Raw genomic sequence first — 25,285 nt, forward strand, 5'->3', positions numbered from 1 at the left:
TTTAATTAGTAAATTAACAAGAAGTAACATTTTTCATTCAAATTTTGACAATTTAAAACTGCCTCCGGGCCTACAAAACCGATAAAGATTAATTTGCCTCCCAAAATGGTTATCGCCACCAGACGTCGACAAGGTCATTCGTCATCGAGGAAAAAGTGACAGCCAAGCTGCCCAGTTGCTGAAAATGTGTATGAACGCACAGCACCAGTCAACTGGTGATCTAAATATGGCGTGCCGTTGACGTTCAAGTAACTGGCGCCAATTACTGGTCAATGTGTAAATCAGCTGTTAGTTAATCCCTTTCGTTTGATGCTCATATTGACGGGGTTCTGAGAAAATGTGTAATCCATCATTTTGTAGCGGACACCATCTTGGATTTACTTTTTTCATCAATAATTGTATTCTACTAGTCAAGCCCTTTCGTTTGATACCCATATTGATGGGGTTTAGAGAAAATATGAAATCCGCCATGTTGGATTTTCAAGATCATCAAAAACGCATTTTTTAATGACTGCAGAGATGAAGGTGTGTTCCAAATTTCAGATCAATCGTTCAATAGGAAGGGGGTTAAATTTCTTTTGATGTGGGACCCACGTACATACAAACGGGTCATATAATCGACCCCATCCTGTGTACCGAAGATGTACTCGCTTGCATTTTTGCAAACCGGAATGTGTTTTCCCAACACAGATTCCGAAACCAAGAAGTAGGGAGAATCGACATTGCAGATACATGCAAGACGGCAGTACTTTTATACCGCCATGCATTTTTGCACTCCAGAAGTCGTTTTGCTAACACGGTCTACAAAAGCGGGTACAAATGCAACACTTTGGCTCGGTTATTCAAGACTGCATTGAAAGATATCCCTTCATGTCGTCAGCTCAGCTCACATTATGTGACAAACCTTTTGATGATTAGGCAAAATGTTGATAACTATTTGTTGCGACAACCACTACCATAATGCATGAATTGACCTAAATTGGAATTTGTTTGCAAATCGTAAATTGTTTGATTCATTCACTAGTTTAATCAATAATTCAGTCAATACACACAAAAGATAGCTCTGCGCAGCGGCGATATCCGTGTCCAATGAGGAACCTCCGAGGAACGATTATTGCTAATTGAAAAAAACACAAATGATTACTAAGCCAATGGCAGTCCTACTTCAAGCTTGCGGTTATATCATGGTTATACCTATGGCACCCATAATTTTTTTTTAATTGAGTTGTTGTTCCCATTCCTTCTTCGTTTCGGGTCGAGCTTATTGCTTAACAGCTCTACAAGGAAATTATTCCAATGATTGTTGGAATCTTCCAATTTGTTTAGCACATTGATGTGCTTTTCGAACTTGTCAGCTAGATCGGATAGTGCAGCTGACGGTCTTTTCGCACAGATGGTGTAGATAACGATTGTGTCACATTTACCCGAAACCCGCTCACCCGAAAGACAGTTACCTGAAAGATATTCACCCGTATTCCACTCTCCCGAATGTAACAAAGACCCGAATGTAACATCTACCCGAATTGACACTCACCCGAATGAGCTTGAGCTTGGGTAGACTGTACAATTCCTAGTTGCTCTCCGTGATTGACCTGAACCAACCAAATTGCACAAAGAACACACACAATGACGCTTGGGACTAGCAAATCATTCTCGTTGTGCAATTTTCGGCGATTCGAGCTTTAAATGGTCAATAACGACGCGGGCCACGTCTTTACAGTCACCAGGGGAAGGGAAGGAAGGTTAGTATGATAATCGCCGCCCGAAGGGCAGAAGGGTCGCCTCTATAGCGTGGTTCTCTAGCGATTATCATGGGAGGGATAATTGTTAGCGGGGAGAAGTAAGAATCAGGATTCACTGAGGTAAGTGATATGATTATGTAAACGCAAGTTATCGACCACTCAACGAACTTTTTTTTAAAACACACGGCCGGCAATATCTTCTGGTATGCTGAGAAGGAAGATCTGTAAAATGAATTGGTCCGGCTATAAATCGAATTATTTATATATAGTATGCTCTTTTTATCGAGCTCGATTCGCAACGGCGGAAAGTTATCTTTGGGAATCCTGAGAAGGTAACCGAGATAACTCCTCCCAAATCAATCTAATCGTCGATATATTCCGTTATTCATCGCGTTCCCTTTATAGAATTCAAATTGCAACGGCAAAGAGTTAATCATTGGAAAACCTGAGAAGGTAATCGATATTGAGTAAACTCCTCTGAAACTAATTGGACAGTCGATAAATTATCTTGATCATTGAGCGTACTATGTGTCGAACTTCAATCGCAACGGCGGAGAGTTAGCTTTGGGAAACCTGAGGAGATAACCGAGGGAACTCCTCTAAAAACAATCGTACCGTCTTGCCTTTCCTTATAAGTCTACCATATCTCGTCTACAGTGAATACAAAACTTCTTGAGTTTCCCTAACAAACCGAACAGAGAAATGTTTGGAATTAAACTCAAACACAAATAAAACAAAAAGTCTCGGGTCGATAGCCAGCTATTGAAACATTAGAGATGGTGCATAAATATGAAAGATAGAGATTGAACTTAGCTAGTGCTGCTGGGAGCCGAGTCATTCCGGCATTTGTTCTTCTTTTTCTGGTGATAGTGTCAGTACTGACACATTCACGCACACATGATCCATCAACGATACGTTCCCTTCCAAACAATCACTACGATTAACTGGAGTAGAAGAAGAGCGAAAACTGTTCTCACTGGCTGTTTGATAAACCGACGCATACACACCCCTTGTGCGAGACAAAGAAAGCAACGAAGCAGGTACTTGTGATAACACGAATACACGCAAACAGCGAACACGACGCGCAAAAAAATGCCTTCGTATGAAACTATTTTTTGTTGTATCATTATTATTCGGCAATGCTCCGGGGAATTCCAAGGACACTCCACAAAATTCAAATCTATCGAGGCGAGCAACACACTTTTCCACGACGTTAAATCGGGGTTTACGATTTTTTTTTATGCCAAATGTCTTAAAATTGCATGAAAAGTCGAGATCTAGTGTAATCTTGAATTTTTTTTTGTCAAAAATCGGCATTCTGGAACTAAGACATGGCATCAATTTATTTTTTAAAAAACCCCGATTATCGGTGATTTTTCGGTTTTCAAAAAACTCAAATTTTAACGCCTGCGACACCAGTAAATGAAGTCCGAATGAGCTAATATTTTGCATAGGGTATATTATCGTCCAAATCAACATTTCGTTGCAAGTTCCGAAGGAAAAATCGTGATAACTATTTTTATTGGCACCCAGAATACCGATTTTTGACAAAAAAAAATTCTAGATGACACTAGATCTCGACGTTTTATGCAATTTTAGGACACATCAAAATTCTTTTTTTTCGAAAACCCCGATTTCCACCCTTGGTTGATTTTTCGATTTTCAAAAAACTTAAACTTTGACCGCTTTGCGCCACTCTCCCTTTAGTCCGATTGAGCTGAAATTCTGCATATGAGGTTTTTTCGATGTGGTGAACATTTTTGACGTAGGACTACGTGTAAAATCGTGTAAAATCAAAGTTTCGAAAACGAAAGCGTTACGCCGGAGACCGAGATTTTGAGCGTTAATAGCTCCTAAACAACTGAACGAAATGGTATGATAAACACTTCATTCGAAAGATAAAATGTCTACGCGTTATATACTTGTTACTTTTTGATCCAAAAACTTGTTTCAATAGTCTTAAAATTGCTTTCAAAACAGGCTATTGAAATCACCAATCGGTATATAAGCGAGCGGCGCTCGGAAATCCACTCAGTTCTAATTGAACAGCGATTGGAGCAAGTTGTCGCTGTTGCGGCGAAGCTCTTTATTTATCATGAAAGCGCGGATGAACGGTGTCACCAAGAGCCTGTTTGTGCACCCTAGGCCAGAAGGGAATCTATCAGGATGAGAGTGATGCCACAAACGGTTCCCTGGGAAGACATCGCTACACACACATACACGCGCGGCTATTAACAGGTGGTTATCGAGTTGGCATTAACCACTGGTGGGCTTCCAGTATCGAGGAAAATGTGGAAATATCTAATCGTTACTGAAAATAATCTGCCAGTTCCTCTGGGAATTTTCAAAATATATTCATGTGAAAGAGTTTAATTGAATGTTTTCTATCCATGTAACACTGTGACCAAATATGTTTCAATCAAGTGCTATTAACAGGTGGTTATCGAGTTGGCATTAACCACTGGTGGGCTTCCAGTATCGAGGAAAATGTGGAAGTATCTAATCGTTACTGAAAATAATCTGCCAGTTCCTTTGGGAATTTTCAAAATATATTCATGTGAAAGAGTTTAATTGAATGTTTTCTATCCATGTAACACTGTGACCAAATACATTTGGTTTTGTGGTTTTTCAATCAATCGCAATTAACAGGATAGATTCAGAAGATTATTCTTCCCCATCAGTAGGATATTTCCGTATCCATTATTGTATGCGCCCGCAATCGATTATTGCTCAGTCGCCGAAAGTTCCGAGCTCAGAGAGTTCATTCCCCTCTAGTTTGCCTTCCAAATTGCCATCGTAAACCACACCTTCTCTCGATTCAATCACACACAAAAAGCATACTTAAGCGATATTCTGGTGGTGAGACACATTCATTTTTCGTGAGGACATCGACAAGACAACATCGTTGCCTAACGTGCTGGAGGAGGTGGACGGCGAAGGATCGACACATACACGCGCAGAACTCTTTCCGTTAGGATGCCATTCAGCATCGAGAAAGTTCCGGAAAGATCCAATCATTGCTGGAAAATAATCTGCCAGTTCCTTTGGGAATTTTCAAAATATATTCATGTGAAAGAGTTTAATTGAATGTTTTCTATCCATGTAACACTGTGACCAAATATGTTTCAATCAAGTGCTATTAACAGGTGGTTATCGAGTTGGTATTAACCACTGGTGGGCTTCCAGTATCGAGGAAAATGTGGAAATATCTAATCGTTACTGAAAATAATCTGCCAGTTCCTTTGGGAATTTTCAAAATATATTCATGTGAAAGAATTTAATTGAATGTTTTCTATCCATGTACCACTGTGACCAAATATGTTTCAATCAAGTGCTATTAACAGGTGGTTATCGGGTTAGCATTAACCACTGGTGGGCTTCCAGTATCGAGGAAAATGTGGAAATATCTAATCGTTACTGAAAATAATCTGCCAGTTCCTCTGGGAATTTAAAATTACATTCATATGAAAGAGTTTATTTTAATGTTTTCTATCCATGTAACACTGTGACCCAATACATTAGGTTTTGTGATTTTTCAATCAATCGCAATCAACAGGATAGCTTCTGAAGATTATTCTTCCCCATCAGTAGGATATTTCCGTATCCAATATTGGATGCATAAAACCTTGTGCCTCCAACGTAACGCTCTCGTTTTCGAAGTTCTCCAAATATTCATTCATTCAGAATGAATTCAGATTCAACTTCATACAAATGATCTCTAAATCAACGATAGTCCTACGTCACCCTTGCGGTTATACCATAGATATAACCCACTTCCTGTTTTTTATAGGGTAACTTTGAAATTTGGAATTTTAGGGTCGATTTTTTTCTCATACATTCATTGGCACTCTAGTGATCATACTTGTCTTGTACGTTCATTTCCATCCAAACAGTTCGTATTTTTCGTGGGTAGTGCAATTTGAGAAATAGTGACGTTGGATAAAATCCTTGTCAAAAAAATTATAAGTGGGGGAATGCAGTTTTTCTTCTTCTTCTTTCTTTGTTTTTAAGAGGCTTCTAACTTTGAAGTTCATTCGCCTCTAAGTGCAGTTTTTATAACGTATTATGAAATTTATCTATTCATATGGCTGACGCAGCCCGTTCAGTGAATTACAACAAAGCTAACAATGTTGGTACATACATATTACGGCATTGAAGTGCGATTTTTAATGTGAATTTATTTTTTCGTAATAAAATTCAATCTGAGATCACTGTAGTGGGGGCGAAGTTCCCGTCTAACGAGGATGAGGAACCGAGGTTTGCTTGCGAGAGGCCGCCGCTTCCGACGGCGGGTCGGCAGCTGACTCGGATTGCGTCAACCTCGGCGGCTTGGTGCCGCCTCTGTTCCTTATCCTCGTTAAATGGGGACTTCGCCCCCAGTTCGTTGACCTCACAATACATTTCATCACGAAATAATAAATTCATGAAAAAATTGTGCTGCGGTGGTAAAAGGGTAAGTATCATTTTTTTATCAATTCTTTTCACATAGTCATGGCATTTATGCTTTATATTTTGACGTGGGACTACGTCTAACCGGAATATATGGAGGGTAAAATGAAAACCTAAACACAGAACATGCAGGAAAAAATGAAAGATTTCGAATGCTTATAGCTCGAACATTTCGTACTGGATAGGAGAGATGTTTGCATCACTTGATAGGGAATATTTCTACGCATCTATCGCAACTAACAAAATGTTGTTTTTCATTAGATAAACAATTGAATAACTGTAAAATATTAGGCATTATCTAAACGCCCTAACTGCATCGTTTTGATTGGCCCGATTTACGGTTTCCCTAACACAGCCATCAAAACCAAGCAGCCTTGGAGAAATCGGCATTGCAAATACATGAAAGTAGGGGGACTTTTGTTCTCATCGAAAAATGTTCCCTAACACAGACTTTAAAACCAAGCAGCGAAATCGGCATTGCAAACACACGAAAGAGCCTAGAGGCGAGTGAACTGAAAAGTTTAAACCCTCTTAAAGCCAAAAAGAAGAAAAAGAACACACGAAAGTAGGGGGAGCTTTTGTTCCCACCGAAATGTGTTCCCTAATAGAGATTTCTAAACCAAGGTGCCTGGAGAAATCGGTATTTCAAATTCATGCAAGTCGGGGGTATTTTTGTTCCGACTGGAATGTGTTTCCCTAACACAGACTTCAAATCCATGAAGCGTGGGGAAATCGGCATTGCGAATTCATACAAATCGGGGGTATTTTTGTTCCGATTGAAATGTGTTTCCCTAACACAGACTTCAAAACCGAGGTTTCTGGGGAAATCGGCTCTGCAAATAAATGCAAACTGCGAGTACTTTTGTCCTCGCTTGCCTTTGTGCAGAGTGGAATATGTCTGTCCTAACATGATCTTCTCAACTTAGGAACCTGGGAAAATCGTGCAGCCACTAGAAGCGAATGAACTTCCCAGTTTCAAGCAAGTTCGAGATTCGAGAAGTATGTACACTTTTCGGATGTAAACTTCAGAGGGAAATGTAAAATAAAATAATCGTTTGATAATTTTTTTGTTGTCTTTATTGGAAAGATTTTCAGCCTTAGGCTGGTTCATCAAACGTTTGATATTCCTCCGTACATATATTTTGTTCTAGTCATCATACCAAACGTAAAAGGTCCGTCATTAAATTTACTTGTAACGAAGAACAATCAATCACAATAAATGAATTGACTTTACACGGCATTTGTTCATTTTTTTCACTCACAGAGCAAATATATTGAACTCAATTGAATTTGGAAACTGTTTCATTCAATCAAGAATTTAATCAATACAAACGAATGATTGCTAAGCTAAGATAGTTCCACGTGAACCTTGCGGTTATATCATAGATATAACCCACTCATTTTTTATGTTAACCTTTTCACTGCGGCCCAGCATCGGAGAAAGCCATCAGCAGGTACGGCGCGTTATGCGCATGTCGGTCGTTGTGTTGCGCCAGAGCAGTGACTAGTGAGTAAAGTTTACCCGGAGTTTTGATACCATTCTTAGAATGGGGGCGAAATAATAATTGCAAATGAATTAAAAATATTCATTTATCATTTATTTTAAATAGCATTTTAGGCATAGCATTGAACTAAACTTAGGGATTTTGTCAATTATATCAATTAAAGATACAAATTAATAATTACTTTCTGTATGATATATCCTAAAACTTGGGTCAACGCAATAAATCGTGCCTACTTTCTCGACGAATGTTATGTTTTCTACATACTATAATGAAGAAGTCAAAGGCTGGCGAGAGCGTATATATCTTCTTCTTGAATGGCGTTAACGTTCCCTGTGGAACTTTTGCCGTCTCAACGTATTCATTAACTAGTGTCGTTCATTAATACTTGGTTGAGATTTCTATGCCGAATAACACGCCTTGAATGTGCTCTAGAGTGGCATGCTCTAGAATACGCGTGACCACAGTGCAAGCCGGAAGAATTTTCTTTGACGAAAAATCCCCCAACCAGAACGGGAATCGAACCCGAACACCCGGCATGATAGTGTGGGACGCTAACCACTCGGCCACGGGTGCACGAGAGCGTATATATACGCCTTCCGTATATATTGGAAGACTGGCGAGAGCGTATATACACGCCTTTCGTAGTGAAAAGGTTAAAATAACCAGCTTAATTTTAGAAATATTCCAAAACCCATGCTCATTTTTGAATGATCTTAGGGCCTTAAAGATTATTACTGAAAGGAAAGAAGACAGCATGTCAATTGTGCCTAAATTAATTTTTAAAAATGACACTTCGTATTTTTGTTACTTTTTCATGTTGTTTTGATTTAATCTTATTTATCACCAGGAGATTCGACGAAACTCATAATCTGATTTGTCGGAATCTTTCCTTCTCATTCGGGTAAATGTCGAATTTGGGTATTTGTTATATTCAGGTATTTGTTGCATTCGGGTATTTGTCGATTTCGGGTAAATGTCCATTCGGATATATGTTGCATTGGGGTATTTGTTACATTCGGGTATGTGTTTCAGGTAAACGTGTTTCGGTTAAATGTGACACAATCGTAGATAACAGTGCCGAAAAATGTTGCTTGATCAGCAGATCAGACAGAAAGACAGTTGTTTCAAGTTAATTGCGCCGAACGTCACTAGCTATCGCGACCACGGTCAAAAACGAATCAATGAACGGTCTGGTCTCAGTTTACGGTTATACTTACATAGAAAATTTTTGGGTTGTTTTCATTTCAGCGATTCTTCAACTGATTGGTTTATCGGAGACGGCCCATTCGCTTTGTTGGGATCGAACATTTCCGCAGGTGATGATCGCGGGAATGAGCCATAAGTACATAAAAATGATGGATTTCAGACGTATGTTATATGCTTTCCCTCCCCACATCGGATTCACAATTCATTGTCTCTATTACAGAAAATCCTTCCACTGTGACCGTTGCTAACGCTCGCACCGTCAATGGTCTCTGCATTGCCCCGAACGGTCGATATTTGGCTAGTTATGTGGACAACGTAATTAATCTGTGGGATCTTCGGTCACTCGATAAGGCTATCAGCCAGATCCAGATGCAGAAGAACATCACCCATCTGTCCTGGTGCCCGACGCGTTCCTCGGTACTGACCACCTTACAGCGAGATTCGCCGTTGATTAACCTCATCGACCTCCACTGGCCGGGTTCGGAGATGGATGGCGGAGATCCGCATTCGATCAAACGCTTTGTTTCACCATTCCAGGCCAGGAATGGTAGCCGAATACCCACTGTGGGTTACATTTCCTGGCACCCGTATGAGTTGGAACGGATGCTGGCACTGTCTGGGACGGGGACAATTTGTGACTATAAGATTCCGCAACGGGTGGCCATCTCGTGGGATAACAACAACAATTTGTACGGTAATAACGGAAACGAGTTGCGACAGTTCACATCGCCTTCGCCCCCTTCGACGCCCGCTGACTCGTTGAATCAGTGGGATTGTGGTATCGATAGCTATGAGGAGGATATTGCGGAACTGATTCAGAAAAGGGCGCTGAACAGCTACGGGTTGGCGACGGAAATGCACCATAACGGTGAACTGGCGGGTAATGCAAACCTCAAAGGGGTTTGGCGCATGCTTGGGCATATGATTATGGAAGATTGCAAGCTTGGTTTGAACACTATTTTGGGAGTTTGTAGCGCTCCAGATGGACCGGCGATGTCACGATCGGATCCGGTTATGATGAAGTGGGTGGATTTCAGCATCGGCAGTGGTTTGGTGGTCTATAGAAGCGAACACAGAGACACAGCTCAGCTGCTCTGCGGATGGATGTTTGACCGGAATAAGGAGAGTTCATTCCAAAGTTTCATAGATGATCTTTGTGCGAATAAAGAGTACACCAGAGCTGCGTTGATTGCATGCTTCCACTTCAGGATTAAGCATGCCATTGAAATACTCGGTAAAGGAGCTGAGCAGTCAACCGATCCGAGTTCGTTGCTGCGGGTCGCGGCCATAGGCCTTTCGGGATTTAGCGCAGAGCGCACCGGATTGTGGCGCAAGCAATGCGGAGCTGCCAGAACGCAAATTGATGATCCGTATCTTCGTTGCATGTTCTCCTTTCTGGCTCATGAAAAAGATGGTTTCGAAACCGTCACAAACGAGACCGAAATATCACTGAGCGATCGAATGGCCTTTGCCTGCAATTTCTTGTCGGACCTCAAACTTGCTGAGTACATCAAAGGGATGATTGCAAACTGCGTCGAGGTGGGAGACTTGAACGGATTGCTGCTCACCGGGGCAACCAATGATGGAATAAGGCTTCTGCAGAGCCATCTGGATCGCACCGAAGACGTTCAAACGATAGCCCTGATCGCGGCCCGCTTTCTCACGTCCGATCTACTAACGGATTACCGTGTTCAGTACTGGATCTCAACCTATCGTGACTTGCTGGACATTTGGGGGCTGTGGGAGCAACGCGCACAACTCGATATCGCGCTCGGACGAATTCGTTCTCCTCCGCGAAACTCCCGCTCTGTTTTCCTGCTGTGTAACTTCTGCGGTAAAAATGTATCGATGGCATTGCAGGAGGAAGCCCGGTTGAGGAGTAATGCTGCCGTTATGCACAAATTGTCCTGCTGTCCGAACTGTCGTAAGCCACTGCCAAGATGTGCACTTTGTTTGCTGCATATGGGCACAACGATGGGTGCTATTTCACAGGGTCACGCCACCCAGGGCCAGATTGGGTGGCAATCGAAACCCTTTTCGAAGTGGTTCTCCTGGTGTCAAACCTGCAGACACGGTGGCCATACCGAGCATCTGGCGGAGTGGTTCAGGTAAGTGTTGCATAGAGTTGGGATGTTGATTTTGTTCATAAACATATTTTAATTTTTATAAACAAATTTCATCGAATTGTGGGGAAATTCTAAAATATCTCAATCTATCACTTGTGTAGTGGTTGAGAGTGATAAAGGTTAAACTCGAAAAAAATTCAACACTTTCTTTTGTGTATAACTTTTTATTGCAATGAGTAAGAATTGATGAAAGTTTGGTAAAGCTAGTTTAGAGTGTAATGTTTGCATATGCAAAATTTCGTCATAATTTGTCATGTGATTATCGAGATAACCTCTGAGTCTGAAGTGCTTCGACAAAACATTATGGGCGCGGTCGTGGAAAATTCAGGTCAACCCTACAGGTAGATCGCTGAACAGTTGGGAATCGACCATTCGATCGTGTCTCGTGTGGTAAAATCGTTCAACGGATTCAAGGACCGACCCCGTGAAGGCAAGGAAGAATTACTTCAAGCGCAATCCGAACCTTTCAATTCTTCCGTTTGGTTCGTCCAGCAGACAATGAAACGGACCGGATTTCATGTCTTCAAGGTAAGGAAGGCGCCTAACCGAACTGATAAACAGAATACGGTGGCTAATTCCCGCGCCAGGAAGCTGTACCGTGAGTGGTTGGTGCAGCCGAAATACATCGTAATGGACGACATTAAAGCGGACGTCAAGCAGATCCCCAGCCAAGAAGTACTTAGTGAGGCAGGCGAACTGTGGGTGCAACAAATTCAACAAGCCGTACATAACGAGCGACACCATCAACGGCCAAATATACAAAGAAGAATGACTCCAGAAGGACCTGTATAAATATATGATCATTTTTGTTTGTTGCAGTTTTTTTTGAGTACGGTCTTTATGTATTCTGCAGTACAAAAGAAAACAAAACGACGGGTGAGTAATGTCGTGAACATAGCCATAGAGACGTGGTTCTACCACTCCTCAGTTCCTTTTGATTATTCTTCTTCTTGGTTCCATCAATATAGCAGGTTTTGTACTTAAACTTTTCATTCGGCGGAAATATTTTGATGCTGGCTGACTGGCTATTGGAATTTCTACTAAAAATTTGAACTACAGAATGGACAATGTATACAATTATTACTCTCGATGCAACTAATTCGATCAGCTCATCCTTCATTGTACAGAACGCTTTCACTGAGCTGGGTGAGCAATGGACACAGCAACAACATTCTCAAATAAACTCTCAACGTCAACACATCAGGCTGGCTGAAGTGTGACTGAATTTCGTATTCATTTCATTCCATTCCATTGGTTATAGAGACTTTAAACTTCTGCAGTTCATTCGTCTCTAGCCTTGAGAAGGATCCTTGTGGAAAGAAACTCTACTCTAAGCTCTTCCTTCGCCTGCCTTGAAAAAGACACTTTATTGTCGTTCGACGCTCCTCAGCGAACCGTGTCCGCTTTCAACAACATCATACGACGTTTTTTGAATTTTGTATTTTCTACCCTTTTTTCATATATACATCAACAAAATTCTCATAAAAACTCTCACCTCGATACATTAGAGATGAGCAAATCGTTCATGAACTGTTTGAAAGAACTAGTTCAAAAAATGTTACCAGCATTTTATGAATTATGAATGAACAGAACAGTCCTACATAACATCCCACACTTTGTTATACCTGTTTTAACATATCCCTCCACTGTACAAAAGAGTGAGTGAACTGCTCAAAAGAACTAGTTCACTTAGGTGAACAACATTTTACAAACAATTGGCCAGTGAACCGTTCATCAAAGTGAACTGTTTTGCCCACCTGTACAACACATCATGCTGGTGACTGAATGTCGTATCCTCTAGCCTTCTATGATATATGCATCGCGCTTCGATGTAACGTGATTCTACGAGCGACATGAGATTGAGTATAACAACAACATTCCCAGAAGTTACATTGTTCGCTTGTTTTATTATTTCCACTGTATATCTATCGGACAAAAACATACAGTCTATCGCAAAATTGAGTGTTCAAATGGTACTTGACGATACTTTCCATTTATTTGGTATGAAATATTTTGAATACATTGATCTTGATGCATATACTCACACATTTAACTAGCTGAACGTGCAATAAAATTCGGAGAAAAGCTAATCGTTTATAACACTTAACCATTGCTTGGGCAGTGTTGGTTTTTGTATTTTATTGATGTTTGATTTTTTTTTATCAAAATGGCAAGTTAGAGAAAAGAAATAGATATTGCTACACGTAATAAGTATGAATTGTCGTGGAAAGACATTGTAGGAAATAGCAACTGCTGTCGGAAGAACCTACTCTACAGTAAATTAAATCATAAACAAGTGGAATACGAAGGAACCATGGAAAATCTCCTGGTAGAGAACGCAAACGGATCCTATCTTCTGATGATGAACGGGCAATTGTTCGAACATTACCAAAGAATCCTGAAACAGACATTCCCAAATTGACTACCAAAGGGGCCGGCATCATTGGAAGACCTGTCAGCGCAGACATTGTCCGCATAGCAGCATACAGGAACAATCTGGTCGTGTTGGCCGTGAAAAGTATTACATCTCAAAAGTGGACCAAAATTCTGTAGTTCTTATAGTTTTTGAGTTGGATTTTTTCTAAATTTTATGTTGATTTTAATTTTTCGGAAAACATAACTTAAAAACTTTTAAACCCACAAAATTGAAAAATAGGAAATAATTTATTCTTTCATAAAATATTACAACAATAACACTTGAAAACTAAAATTGTTTTAACTATTGAAATTCATTTTCCTCAAAAATATTTTTTTTTATTCTGAACGAAAATTATATGAATAGCCATACTTCCATTCATCGGAAGAAGGCCACTGTTACAGGGAATAAGTTTGTTTTTAACAAGCAAGCGCTCATTTTATCTATTTATCCTCAATCAACAGTATTAACATCATGGAAACATCATGAGAAAGATTGGCTTCACCTTTTATTAGGAATTTGTCATCAAACTCTACTCTACTCAAACAGCATCACAATAAAGTGATATGAGCTATGTTTCTGAGTTCTCTATCATGCTTCGATACAACGTACAGTTTTTAAAGTGAAAAAAACGTTATGTCGAAGTTTCCCTGTATTGGTCAGTTGTCGAATCACCGTTAGAGAAGTTATTGAACACCTAAACGTATCGATTGGCTCGTGTCATCCGATTTTTACCAATGATTTGGGCATGAGACAGGTTATCGCGGTATTGTACCAAAATTACTCTTCTTCTTCTTCAATGGCACTAACGTTCCTAGAGAAACTTCGCCGTCTCAGCGTAGTATTACTTGCGTCATTTTTTATTAGTACTTAGTTGAGATTTCTATGCCAAATAACACGCCTTGAATGCATTCTGAATGGCAAGCTCTAGAATACGCGTGATTACAGTGCAAGTCGGAGGAAATTTCTTTGACGAAAAATTCCCCCGACCAGAACGGGAATCGAACCCGAACACCCGGCATGTTAGTTATGACGCTAACCACTCGGCCACGGGAGCACACCAAAATTACTCAATTTCGACCAAATCGCATCAACATTTCTAAGGAGCTGTTAGACTGTCCGCGACGGCGCGAATTTGCACCAGAGGATCATTACTGGTGACGAATCATGGGTTTATAGTTGCGCCGTGGAAACCAAAGATCAATCATCTCAGTGCAAGTTGCTAAGCTACGAGTAAGGATGAAAAGCAGGAGCTGAACAAGATCACAAAAAACGACTTGTCGAAGTGCTTCGAGGATTGGAAAAAACGTTGTCAAAAGTGTAAAAATCCTGATGTGGATTACTTTGAAGGGGACAAAAGAGATATTCATAATAAATAAAAAAATAGAAAAGCAATACAAAATTCACGATCCCAAAAAACAGACCTCGTGTTATCCCACATTAAAGGGTGTGTCACATCAAATTGCATCACGGAAAAAACGCTGTAGAAAATTGCCTGCATTGCCTGGTAATGGACGACGAAACCTACGTCAAAGCGGACTTTCGTCAGCTGCCGGGCCTGTTGTTCTTCTCCGCAGAGGACAAATTCAGCGTTTCGGAGGAGATTCGCAAGCAGAAACTATCCAAGTTTGCCAAAAAGTACATGGTGTGGCAAGCGACCTACTCTTGCGGAAAGCGGAGCGCCCCCTTCGTGATGACCGGCACGGTAAACGGGCAGGTTTACCTTAAGGAGTGCCTACAGAAGCGCTTATTACCACTATTGAAGCAGCACGAGGGCCCGACCATCTTCTGGCCGGATCTCGCTTCGTGCCACTATTCAAAGGACGTGTTGGAGTAGTACGAAGCCAACGGGGTCACCTTCGTGCCAAAGGAAATGAACCCGCCCAACGCGCCGGAGCTTCGCCCAATAGAGAAATATTGGGCGATTATGAAGCAGGCCCTCCGGAAGAACCCAAAAGTTGTCAAATCGGAGGCGGACTTCAAGAGAAAATGGATTTCTGTTCAAAAAAAACTACAACCTGACGTTGTACAGAACCTTATGGACGGGATAAAGAGGAAGGTGCGAGCATACGGGCTTGGGCTCGAAGCATGAAAAAAAAGAAAATGCCAAAAGTTGTTTAATAGTTTTTTTTTACTGTCTAAAATTTTCAAAAGGATCGGTCTACTGGGCGAATTTCTACAGCGTTTTTTCCGTGATGCAATTTGATGTGACACACCCTTTATAAATTTCAATTGTTTCTAGGGGCTGTCCATATACCACGTGGACAACTTTAGGGGGGGTAGAGGTTACGAAAACGTCCACGCTTGTCCACGGCTAGGAGGGAGGGGGTTTAGATAGTGTCACGGGAATGAATATTGAAAAAAAACCACTTCTGTATTCAACAATACGTGGAATCTATTCTGCATTTCCAAGAAAAGCCATATTGATCAATAAATGGTTGAGCTTGTAGTTGTTTCTGATATCGTTGAACTTCTTTCCTTAATGTGTATTCTGAAAATGACGTACATGAACTGAGAGCGATCGATTTACTTTCATTTGTTTTAAAGTATTTGAAGAAAATGTAAGATGAAGACGCCACCAAAGTAAAAACTACGTTTATATTTTTTAGAACTCCCAAGTTTTGCGAAAATGGAGCACGAAGAATGGATGCACAGACCGTATTTCTGGATAAGTGTCCCTAGTAATGTTTGTATAATAATGAGCGAATTTTTCAGATGAGAAATTGGTTCATGCGAAATGTTTTCGCTAAAGTCATTCACATTGAATTACGAAATCATACGAATCGTCCTACAACGAAAACAAGTTGTACGAGTCTGGTGAAAGAAATTCATATCAATCACAAATGTGACTTAAAGTATTTCTCGGACTCGATACAGTTCAATATTAGAAAATTCAGTGGAATATAAATAGAAACTTTAAAAATTATTTATTATCCTATAGTAAGCTTGAATATTGCTTGCATCGTTCAATCGATGTGAAACTGAGCGATATTTTTCATATCTTGCTGCACCCATCTTGATTGTCTGGTTCCAACTTTCTGATGTGGGCAGAGGTAACTGTCAAAGCAAAGCCAAAGTTTGGGAAGTTCTTTCTTTTTTCACTCTTTCGCAAGAGATCCCGCGCTTCATTTCGATTGGCTGGCGAAAAAAAGTTCACAAAAACACTCCTATTGGTTAGTTTGTACCACTGATGATAATCAAATCGAGATGCAGATCAAGAGTAATCCTCAGTACACGATACATGAAATAGCAGATTCATTACAAATATTCATATTCATGAGTGAACCTGGAACATGGTTAGGAAAAACGCTGCAATGTATGGTTCTACAGTATTTGATCGAAAGTTAAATGAATGGATCGTGTCTCTATCAGCCACTCGCTTTATAAACGCAATGAAAACTCGCAGTTTTCAATCAAATCGCGATGGACGATGAAAAGTTTGAAAAGTGAAATTCTGTTTTATGAATTTAGAAACAATCAACACGTGGAGACTGTAGTCTTAAATCTTGAGAAGACATACAACCGAACCTGGATTCCACTAGTTCTGGATACAATGACAGACTAGGGGATAGACGACAATCTGCTGCACTTTGTGAAAAACCTGGCGTCAAATCGAACCTTCGAGGTAAATGTTGGGTAAACCAGTTTTAGGCGCCTCCACTAAGAAACTCAAAATTCCATCCAGATTCCAAGATTCCATTGTTCGCATCAACCTATACGACGACAACCTGAGGATGAACTGCGTCTCTCGTTTTTTTAACCATTACCAAACCTCACCGGAGTAATGCCTAATGATCTGTTTACGGGTGGCTAGAGATGGTCTCTAATTGACGTGCCTGGCCAGAGGTAAACTTCACTGCGGATTATCTTCGGCTTGCTATATTCTATATCAACAGGCCCGGTATGCGCTGAAGTAGGGGAACCACCGTTTGGAATCTTCGTGGACGCAGCAAAATCTCCAGAACTGCGAGCTTACTTGTCTAAACCACGTATCTGACTATCTTAACAAAAATAAATCTAACAACAGGTGACAGGATGCTGGTGGTCCGAGTGGACCAGCTGACCATCAGAAGCAACTTCAGAGCTGGGACGAGCTCAGTGGGCCTAAAACGAACTTTTGTTAATTCATCTCACGAAAATTGTTCGTTGAAGCGGCTTGAAGCGGTTCAAAAAATCAGAGGCTCCATAACCAGAATCGAAGACGTGAAAGCGATGAGGGAGCAGCGAATCCTGTCCAGACTAAGAACCAGCCACTGCAAATATCACATAACCTCAACGTGAGATTCTTTCATCCCCTTTGCGATCTGTGCGAGATCCGCAATTCGGTCGAACAACTCGTTTGTGTTTGCCTGAAATACGAGAATCTCCGGATGTTTGACGGGATCAGCGGGAGCATTTGTGGTCGTCCGTGAAGATAACCCTCCATAAACTGCTACACTGCTTTATTTTCTCAAAAATGGCAACTTATATTTGAAAATTTGAATAAGAAATTGTGATTCAAAGATCCTTGTTTTTTCCCCTCCATGATTCATCACCATTGGTCTGGGGTCTTGGTAATCGGACATCTCTACCAATGAAAAGAATTCAATGTGGAAATGTGTAGAAATTATAGTGATAGAAACATTTTAAATTGTTTATCCGTATCTGTATGTGAAATCAATAATGTTGGAAATAAGTAATATAACTTAATAATAACGTTAATGGAATTTGGGAGAAACTAAACAGCTATACAATAATTTCACGGGAACAATTTGAGAACCAACCGCTACTATTTAAAAAGCTAACATGTCTATCAATGTCAAGCCATAGAATAGAAAAAAGAAACACATTTAAAATGGAATTTAATAGCAATTCAATTATTTTCCAAATTTGTTATCAAAAAATGGAGAAATGTCCACGGGGACAACAGGGGGAGGGGTATAGATAATGTCCACGGAAGAGGAGAGGGGTGTCTAAAATCGTGCTTATGTGGTTTCAAATTGCGGATAATGCTTCGACATATCATCACACACTCCCGTCTAATGTGATTTCTCTTTTTCCCACAGTGAAAACACCGAATGCCCGGTTACATCCTGTAATTGCAAGTGTTACGCCAAAGATCTCCCGGTGCCGCAGTATCCGCGCGATGAAGACCTCTCCTGATACCAGCTAGCTACGTTGTTCTGAGAACAGACTTGCAATTCTCGCCTCCAATAGACGAACAAACACAAGAAATCCGCTGAAAGGCACGGTAAATGGTTACATTTGATTTGTTAGTTAGTTTTTATGTTTTTTCCTGTACAAATCATGCGTTAGTGTTGAAATTTTGCTTTCCTGCTGCTGTTTTTTTTTCCAATAGATCGTTTTGATACTTTCTTTTCGATGGTTCTCCTCTGTAGGGTCAAGTCATAATAATAAAAAATGCTATTCTGAGTGATCGTTTGCATTGCTTCCGAAACTTCCCAAACGCTAGGGATGTCAACGAGTTCGAGTTCGAATTGGGGCTGAGAGCGGAGAACGGTTGGTTTCTCTTTCTGCGCGTTGCCTTCATGTTGGTTTTTCGGCCACGCCTCTTTTGCTGTATTCTTTTTGTGCTCGTTGATAGGTCGATAGAAAGGGACAGATGCTTTACTCGTTTGGTGCGGATGGATGAAATGATTATTACCTCTGTTACTACCACCACCATCAACTATGAGCGCTCAATTAAATATTGTGATGAGGGGCGCACACATGCAATATCCAAATAAAACACACTTTATTGCTGCTTGATCGAAACCGTTTAAACTCGTACACTCGCGCAATAAGTGTAATAAATTGGCACAACCACAGGCGCGACAGGTAGTGAATAATGAAATGAACGATAGCATGTGGGGGTAAAATAATTGATGTAAATTTATCATTTATTACTTTTACAAGTGTTTGTTGTCCTCCGTCTAGTTATATTTGTAATGAGCGCTGCTTTGTGTTATTAAATTGTGTTTCTCCTCTCTCCAAACAAACACGATTTCTGTTAGATCAAATCAATTATTTAAATCTGTAATCGTCATTTTTCATCGTTTACATTATTATTCCATAACCCATACCAAGAGGATGCGATCGCAACCGGGCATTGATGAAACAAAAACTGTGAAAGAGACAGAGGCAAAAGAAGCGTATCGGTTGGCGATTGCTATGGCCTGTTGCTAATTAAATCCGTTTCCATAACTTATACATATTTATTCACTTGTACACCCTTGGCCCCGGCGCTTGGCTACGACTACTTCGCGAGCGGCATTGGTTTGGTGGGAAGTTAAGTTTGTGCAGCCCTTTCGGCTAATGGGTGCAATTACGGGCGGTTTCCTTGGTACACATAATCAGTGACGGCCATGATCAATTATTCAGAAACTTGGGGGGAGATGCTCGGGTCTTAGTTGAGATAGACTTATGAAAACTAACGCAAGGGGTGGTATGACATTTCTAGAGGTTGAGTGATATGTGATATCGTTTTGCTACAGTTTTGGATTTATTAATAGATTATACGATTCTTGAGAATTGTACATAAATATTGTTCTGAACTTTTTTGGTGTGCAAATTGGCTTCAAGCAGATCGAATGTTCATTTATGCCCAAAAAACAATAAGCTCCTTCCTACGGTTCGAGGGATGATTTTATGACATAATATTTCATATACATTGAAATGGACAACCATGTCCTAGCATATTTAAATCTATCCAGCTTTACTTGCCAACAAAATACAGTGTTTAAGTAAATTGTAGAGTTCTACAAATATAAGTTTAGGTACCAGGATTTCGCCCCGATATCTGACTATTTTACATTTCTCCACAGTTTGGATACGCAAGAATCCGGATACGAAAATGTGTGTAGGTTCGTTTTCTTTTCGTGGTTTAGTGTAACAGGTATATCTCAGTAGTTATTATGATTATTGTAAGGCTCTTGTTCCATATGGTGCTTTAGAAAAGGCAGTAGTCTCTTCTGTAGGCACTCGTCTTGGTAAATTGGTTGGTTCGTGGTACCAGAAGTAACGAAAATTTCACTTTTCTGGTCACAACTGCGGATTGCTTTCCAGGTACTCCACTGTATATACAGTGACTCAAACTCGAATTCGTACACCACCATGCAGATCTCTTTTCACTACTTTTGAAAGTCAAGAAAAAGTTTTCGAAACATGCTATTCAGATAAAATCATAGTGTCACATGAGAGTGAAAAGGTATGTTATTTGTTTTCCATCTGATAGCTGGTTTTTATTACTCAAAAAATGATTGTATATTAGCGAGTGTATGAAAATTCACTTACACTCATATTCGTACGGTAGTTGAATTTCAATTCAATTTCGAAGATATTGATCAATTTGAGGATTCCATCTCTATATGGTAAGCAGTGTTGCCACATTTAAATCTGTACCAGAGGGGTTGAAAATCTTTCTCACCTGTACTTTTTTTTACAAAAATCTGTACCATCGAAAATATTTGTTGTAGAAAAAAAACTATTTTATCAGCAAGAAAAAATACTCATTTACTACAAATACTACATTTACATTTGCAAGTCATTCTTGTGTTTGATCATGCTTATACAACGGCTTTCTGAATCTACACCCAAAATTGATTTTTAGCTCATGTTTTGTCATCCCGATTTATGACATTAAATGAGACGTGACATAACAGAAAATGTCATGACTTACAAGCATTTGTATAATATACATGGTACAGCAAATATAAGATTAATACGAGCGAGCGAAACAAAAGACAAATAAGCTTTCCGCAGTTTTGCATTCCAGCCAGCCTTGGTTCGATCCTCATTGGCGTCGCATGGACTTTTTTTTGGCACAATTCCAAATGAAATGAGAAAAGAAAACAGAAAGAGATGTCTGCACGCATACATACAAACCATTTAAAACAGCTCATTATTTGCGCATTTGACTCTCCAGCACACTAAATGGCATCATTTCTGCCAAAGATGAAATGTTTTCTGCCAACGCTCGTTTGGGTGTAGATCTTGTATATCCCCATCGTAGAACCGTGGAAACACCTCAAACACATTTTTCCTGAATTACCTCGAATTATTCAGTCCTGTTCGGGCTATTGGATATACAGGTATGTATGTCCCTCAAAAAATACTCAAAATAGTCAGGGATTTTGTCACATGTCTAACTAGCACACAAAATCAGTGAATGACATGTACATTTGACGACTACTAGATCTGGGCAATCGATTTTTATCAAGCGCATTACGAAATTCGAAACCCCGATCATCACGGTCGCACCGTCCGATGCGAATCCTTTCAGACGATCGTTGTAAGAAATTCCGTCCTAATGAAACTGATCAACTATTGCATTGTAAATACTTTTATTATCAGCCGCACCAAGCGATACTGCGGCGTAAAAGTCGACATGTACCTTAATGTTGCTTTGTTCAAATGTAAGAAATTCCACATGCGAAAAAAATCTGTACTAATCTGTACTTTTTCACGAAAATCTGTACTATTGTACGTTACCATGATCTGTATCAAAAATAGTGAAAAAACTGTACCTTTCCAGATGAATCTGCACGTTTAGCAACACTGATGGTAACCCTTGTCCATTGTAGCTGTGTTTAGCTGCTTTTAGTCTTTATCTACAGGGGGGATATCATCCATTCTCTAAAGTGGCTCACGAATTGCGGACGTTTTTTCGAGTTCCGAAAAAATAAAATAAAGAATATTGTTACTATCCATTATTTCATTATTTGCTTATTAATTTTTGTTAACAATAGAACAAAAATTGTACGAAAAAATTAAATTCATGATTAGAATATTTACGTTTGAAGAAAAAAAATGCTGTTTAATAGTTTTTTCACGTTTCCCGATTTTCTAAAATAGTAGAATTTAAAAAACGAGAAGTGGGTTATATCTGTGATACAACCGCAAGGTAGACGTTGGCTCGGTAATCATTTATTTGAAATTGCATCTGAATCAATTCTAAATAAATGAATGAATGAATGAATATTTTGAAAGATTGGTGAAAGTTTTTCTTGTTAGTGTGCGGTTTTATGAGTATAAGTATAGAATTGTTATTAACATAAAATTCAACTCTTACGAACTTGTTGGTGGTCCCGAAACGAACCGATTGAATTTGAGTGGCCTTGTGAAAGCACTTGAAGATGTTTGATACATGATTTATTTTTGTTTTCGTGAGAATAACACGAGTTTTTTCATGATCACTCCATGCGCAGAATAGAAACTGAGGGCGCAACTTCACGGTGAAAACGGAATAAAGTCTATATAACCTTGCATATATAACCTATATAACCTTGCATTCATTTAGTTTTTATCGTGATGTGGGAATTTTTCATGATTGTTCCATGCGAAAGCAGAACACAAACTGATGCTATTGACGAATTTACGTCAGATTTACAACCAGATGGCGCAGCGAGTAAAATGATGATGTTTTGTTTTTTTAGTCGTTCAAATTTTTTAGAAAAATCAGAATTTATCTTCAAATTTCCCAGTTTCACGTATTCTTTCTACGCTAAAAAGGTTAGAAAATCGCAATTTTACAATGTGGTATGTATATTTTGAAAAATGGCTTGGTATAAGTGTTGTAACTTAATTTTTTTTTCAACTAGATAAACGATGAGTAGCATGTGTTGCGCTAAAATACTGCAAATCCTTCTTGTATCGACCCTTACATTATCAATGATATAATCGAACTTAATATGATATCGATTTCATCACTATTATCCACAGTATTCATAATCTGTATACATTACCAATCTCGAAATTTTCGAAGATTATCAATGATTTTGGTCCAATCGCGTGTTGAAATCATCGTAAATATACAAAGCCCTAACTTTCTTACCATATACTGAAAACATTTAACGGTTGAAATGAATTGAATAATCACGACCGAATCTTGCTTTTCAGTGCGTAGAATAGACAAACATCATCACTTTTGTGGTTCTGAACGCTAATGTAGGTGTCGCATGAGCTGATTCAGCTTTGCGTAAATTCGTCAATTGGATTGCATCACGGGAACACCAAGTCGAATGCGTAAATGCGAATATTCCTTCACTCGGACGCATTCACACGCAAACAATTTTTCAGGACTGTTCCATGCGAAAGCAGAACAGAAACAGTAAAAGTACTCACGCCTTGCATGTGTCCGCTATGGTTTCCTAAACACTAATGCAAGCGAGCAAAAGAAGTCGCAGCTTGCATGTATTCGCTATGACGGTTTCTCTAGATTTTGCGTCCGTGTTCGGGAACACATTGCGATCACTAATCATCATCAATGAGCAATGATGATTTCAATAGCTTGCTTTCAAAGCAATTTTTAAGCTATCGAAACGTTTGACAATCATATAACTCGTTGACATTTTATCTTTCGGATGAAGTGATTATTATACGGCTCCATTCAGCCGGTAAAGAGGTATTAACGTGCAAAACCTTGCACTCCAGCGTCACTCTCTCGTTTTCGAAACTTTGAACTTATACCCCGGTACAGAATAGAAAGACGTTGTCCTACGTCAAAATTTTTTTATTGGTTCATGTGTTCTCTATGCATATAGATTGTATTCATATCGTGTACGCCAGCTTGAAAAAACACGTTTGATGTTTATTATTATGACCGTAATAGATTAGATACCGCCTCACTGTGTAACTTGGTAAATAATGAAATTTTCTAAAAGTCCTTTCTAGGGTATATTTTTGAATGTCTAAACATTTTGATTTTTTGCAAATTTTTAGACTAGAATACTGCCGCAAATTATATAAGCGTTTGAAAGTTAGTTTTTTAATGGAAGTGATGTCGAAAGATTGTGGTGGAGTATCAATAACTTTTGACCAATTTTAAAGTAACCGTGTACGAACTTTATGAACCTTGTGTTTAGGGTCATTGTCTTGTTAAAACATGAATCACTGATGCATTTTTGCTCTCCGGAAAGTGTTTTCCTAACACGGACTACAAAAGCCGGTACACCACAACGCTTAGGCTAGGTTATTCAAGACTGCATTTGAAGATATTCCTATATATCTTCAGCTCACAGAACTTCTACGTACACAGTTTGACAGACGATGGATATCGGTAATAAGGATCTCATAGAAACGGTTCTCAAGATCGAACAGGTGAGTGACAAACTCCTGCTCCTTGTCCGGAGTAAAAAGTTTTGATTCCAGCTTGGGTGATCATCCACCGGAGAGGTGACCGATGAGCTTTTTTAGCTCACCTGCCCTACTCAACGTTGGTTATGGCTGTTTTAAGCTGAATTTCAATCCAGCTGTTCCGTTTTGTCGTCAAAACTTAACGAGAGGCATAAATACAAATTTTACCTGTCAGTGAAGCACAAACCTGATATCGGTTTGAATGGAGTTCTCTTGAATACTCCTCACTAACATACATATACATTCTTGATATCGTTTTCCTGTTTTTGACGTAGAACTACGTTTTCTAGCATGGGTGCCAAATAAGAAAACAGATCACGGTTTAATGAAATAATTTTTATTTATTTATTTATTTATCACCGTCTCGAATTGTTTATAATTCCACAGACTGAATCCTTATATTAAATTCTTAATCCTATTTTTAAAGATAGTTTTTGACATGTTACAATCGAACACAGCACAAGCACTATTGAATTCACGTAAACTATTCTCTAAGGGGTTATGGAATCCGCAGGAAGTCCTATGGCGATTGATAAACAATAAATCTTGCTCACGTAGTTGTCGGAATGGTACATAGAATGATACATTATTTATAAGGATGGACAGTCAAAAATTCCATTTAACAGATCAAACACAAATGTTTTTTGAAGGTTGGCACGCCTAGAAGCTAACGATTTCAACGCGATCAGTCTGCAGCGGCTCGAGTAGTCGGGGAGATGGTCTGGATCT

General features: G+C 39.5%; 1 protein-coding gene and 1 pseudogene across 1 annotated transcript in view; both read left to right on the forward strand.

Annotated features, from left to right (window-relative positions):
• Positions 1-18,856, forward strand: part of LOC129776774 (GATOR complex protein MIOS) — a 36,126-nt gene extending 17,270 nt beyond the window's left edge. The window contains exons 4-6 of the mRNA XM_055782611.1: positions 8,945-9,064; positions 9,123-11,010; positions 18,490-18,856. Coding sequence (XP_055638586.1) covers positions 8,945-9,064; positions 9,123-11,010; positions 18,490-18,586 — 2,105 coding nt within the window. The 3' untranslated portion in view covers positions 18,587-18,856. The remainder of the gene's footprint in view (positions 1-8,944; positions 9,065-9,122; positions 11,011-18,489) is intronic.
• On the forward strand, positions 1,060-1,141 carry LOC129780911 (U4 spliceosomal RNA; annotated as a pseudogene).
• Positions 18,857-25,285: the final 6,429 nt, after the last annotated feature.

Source organism: Toxorhynchites rutilus, chromosome 3, assembly GCF_029784135.1.
Source record: "Toxorhynchites rutilus septentrionalis strain SRP chromosome 3, ASM2978413v1, whole genome shotgun sequence".
Taxonomy (NCBI): domain Eukaryota; kingdom Metazoa; phylum Arthropoda; class Insecta; order Diptera; family Culicidae; genus Toxorhynchites; species Toxorhynchites rutilus.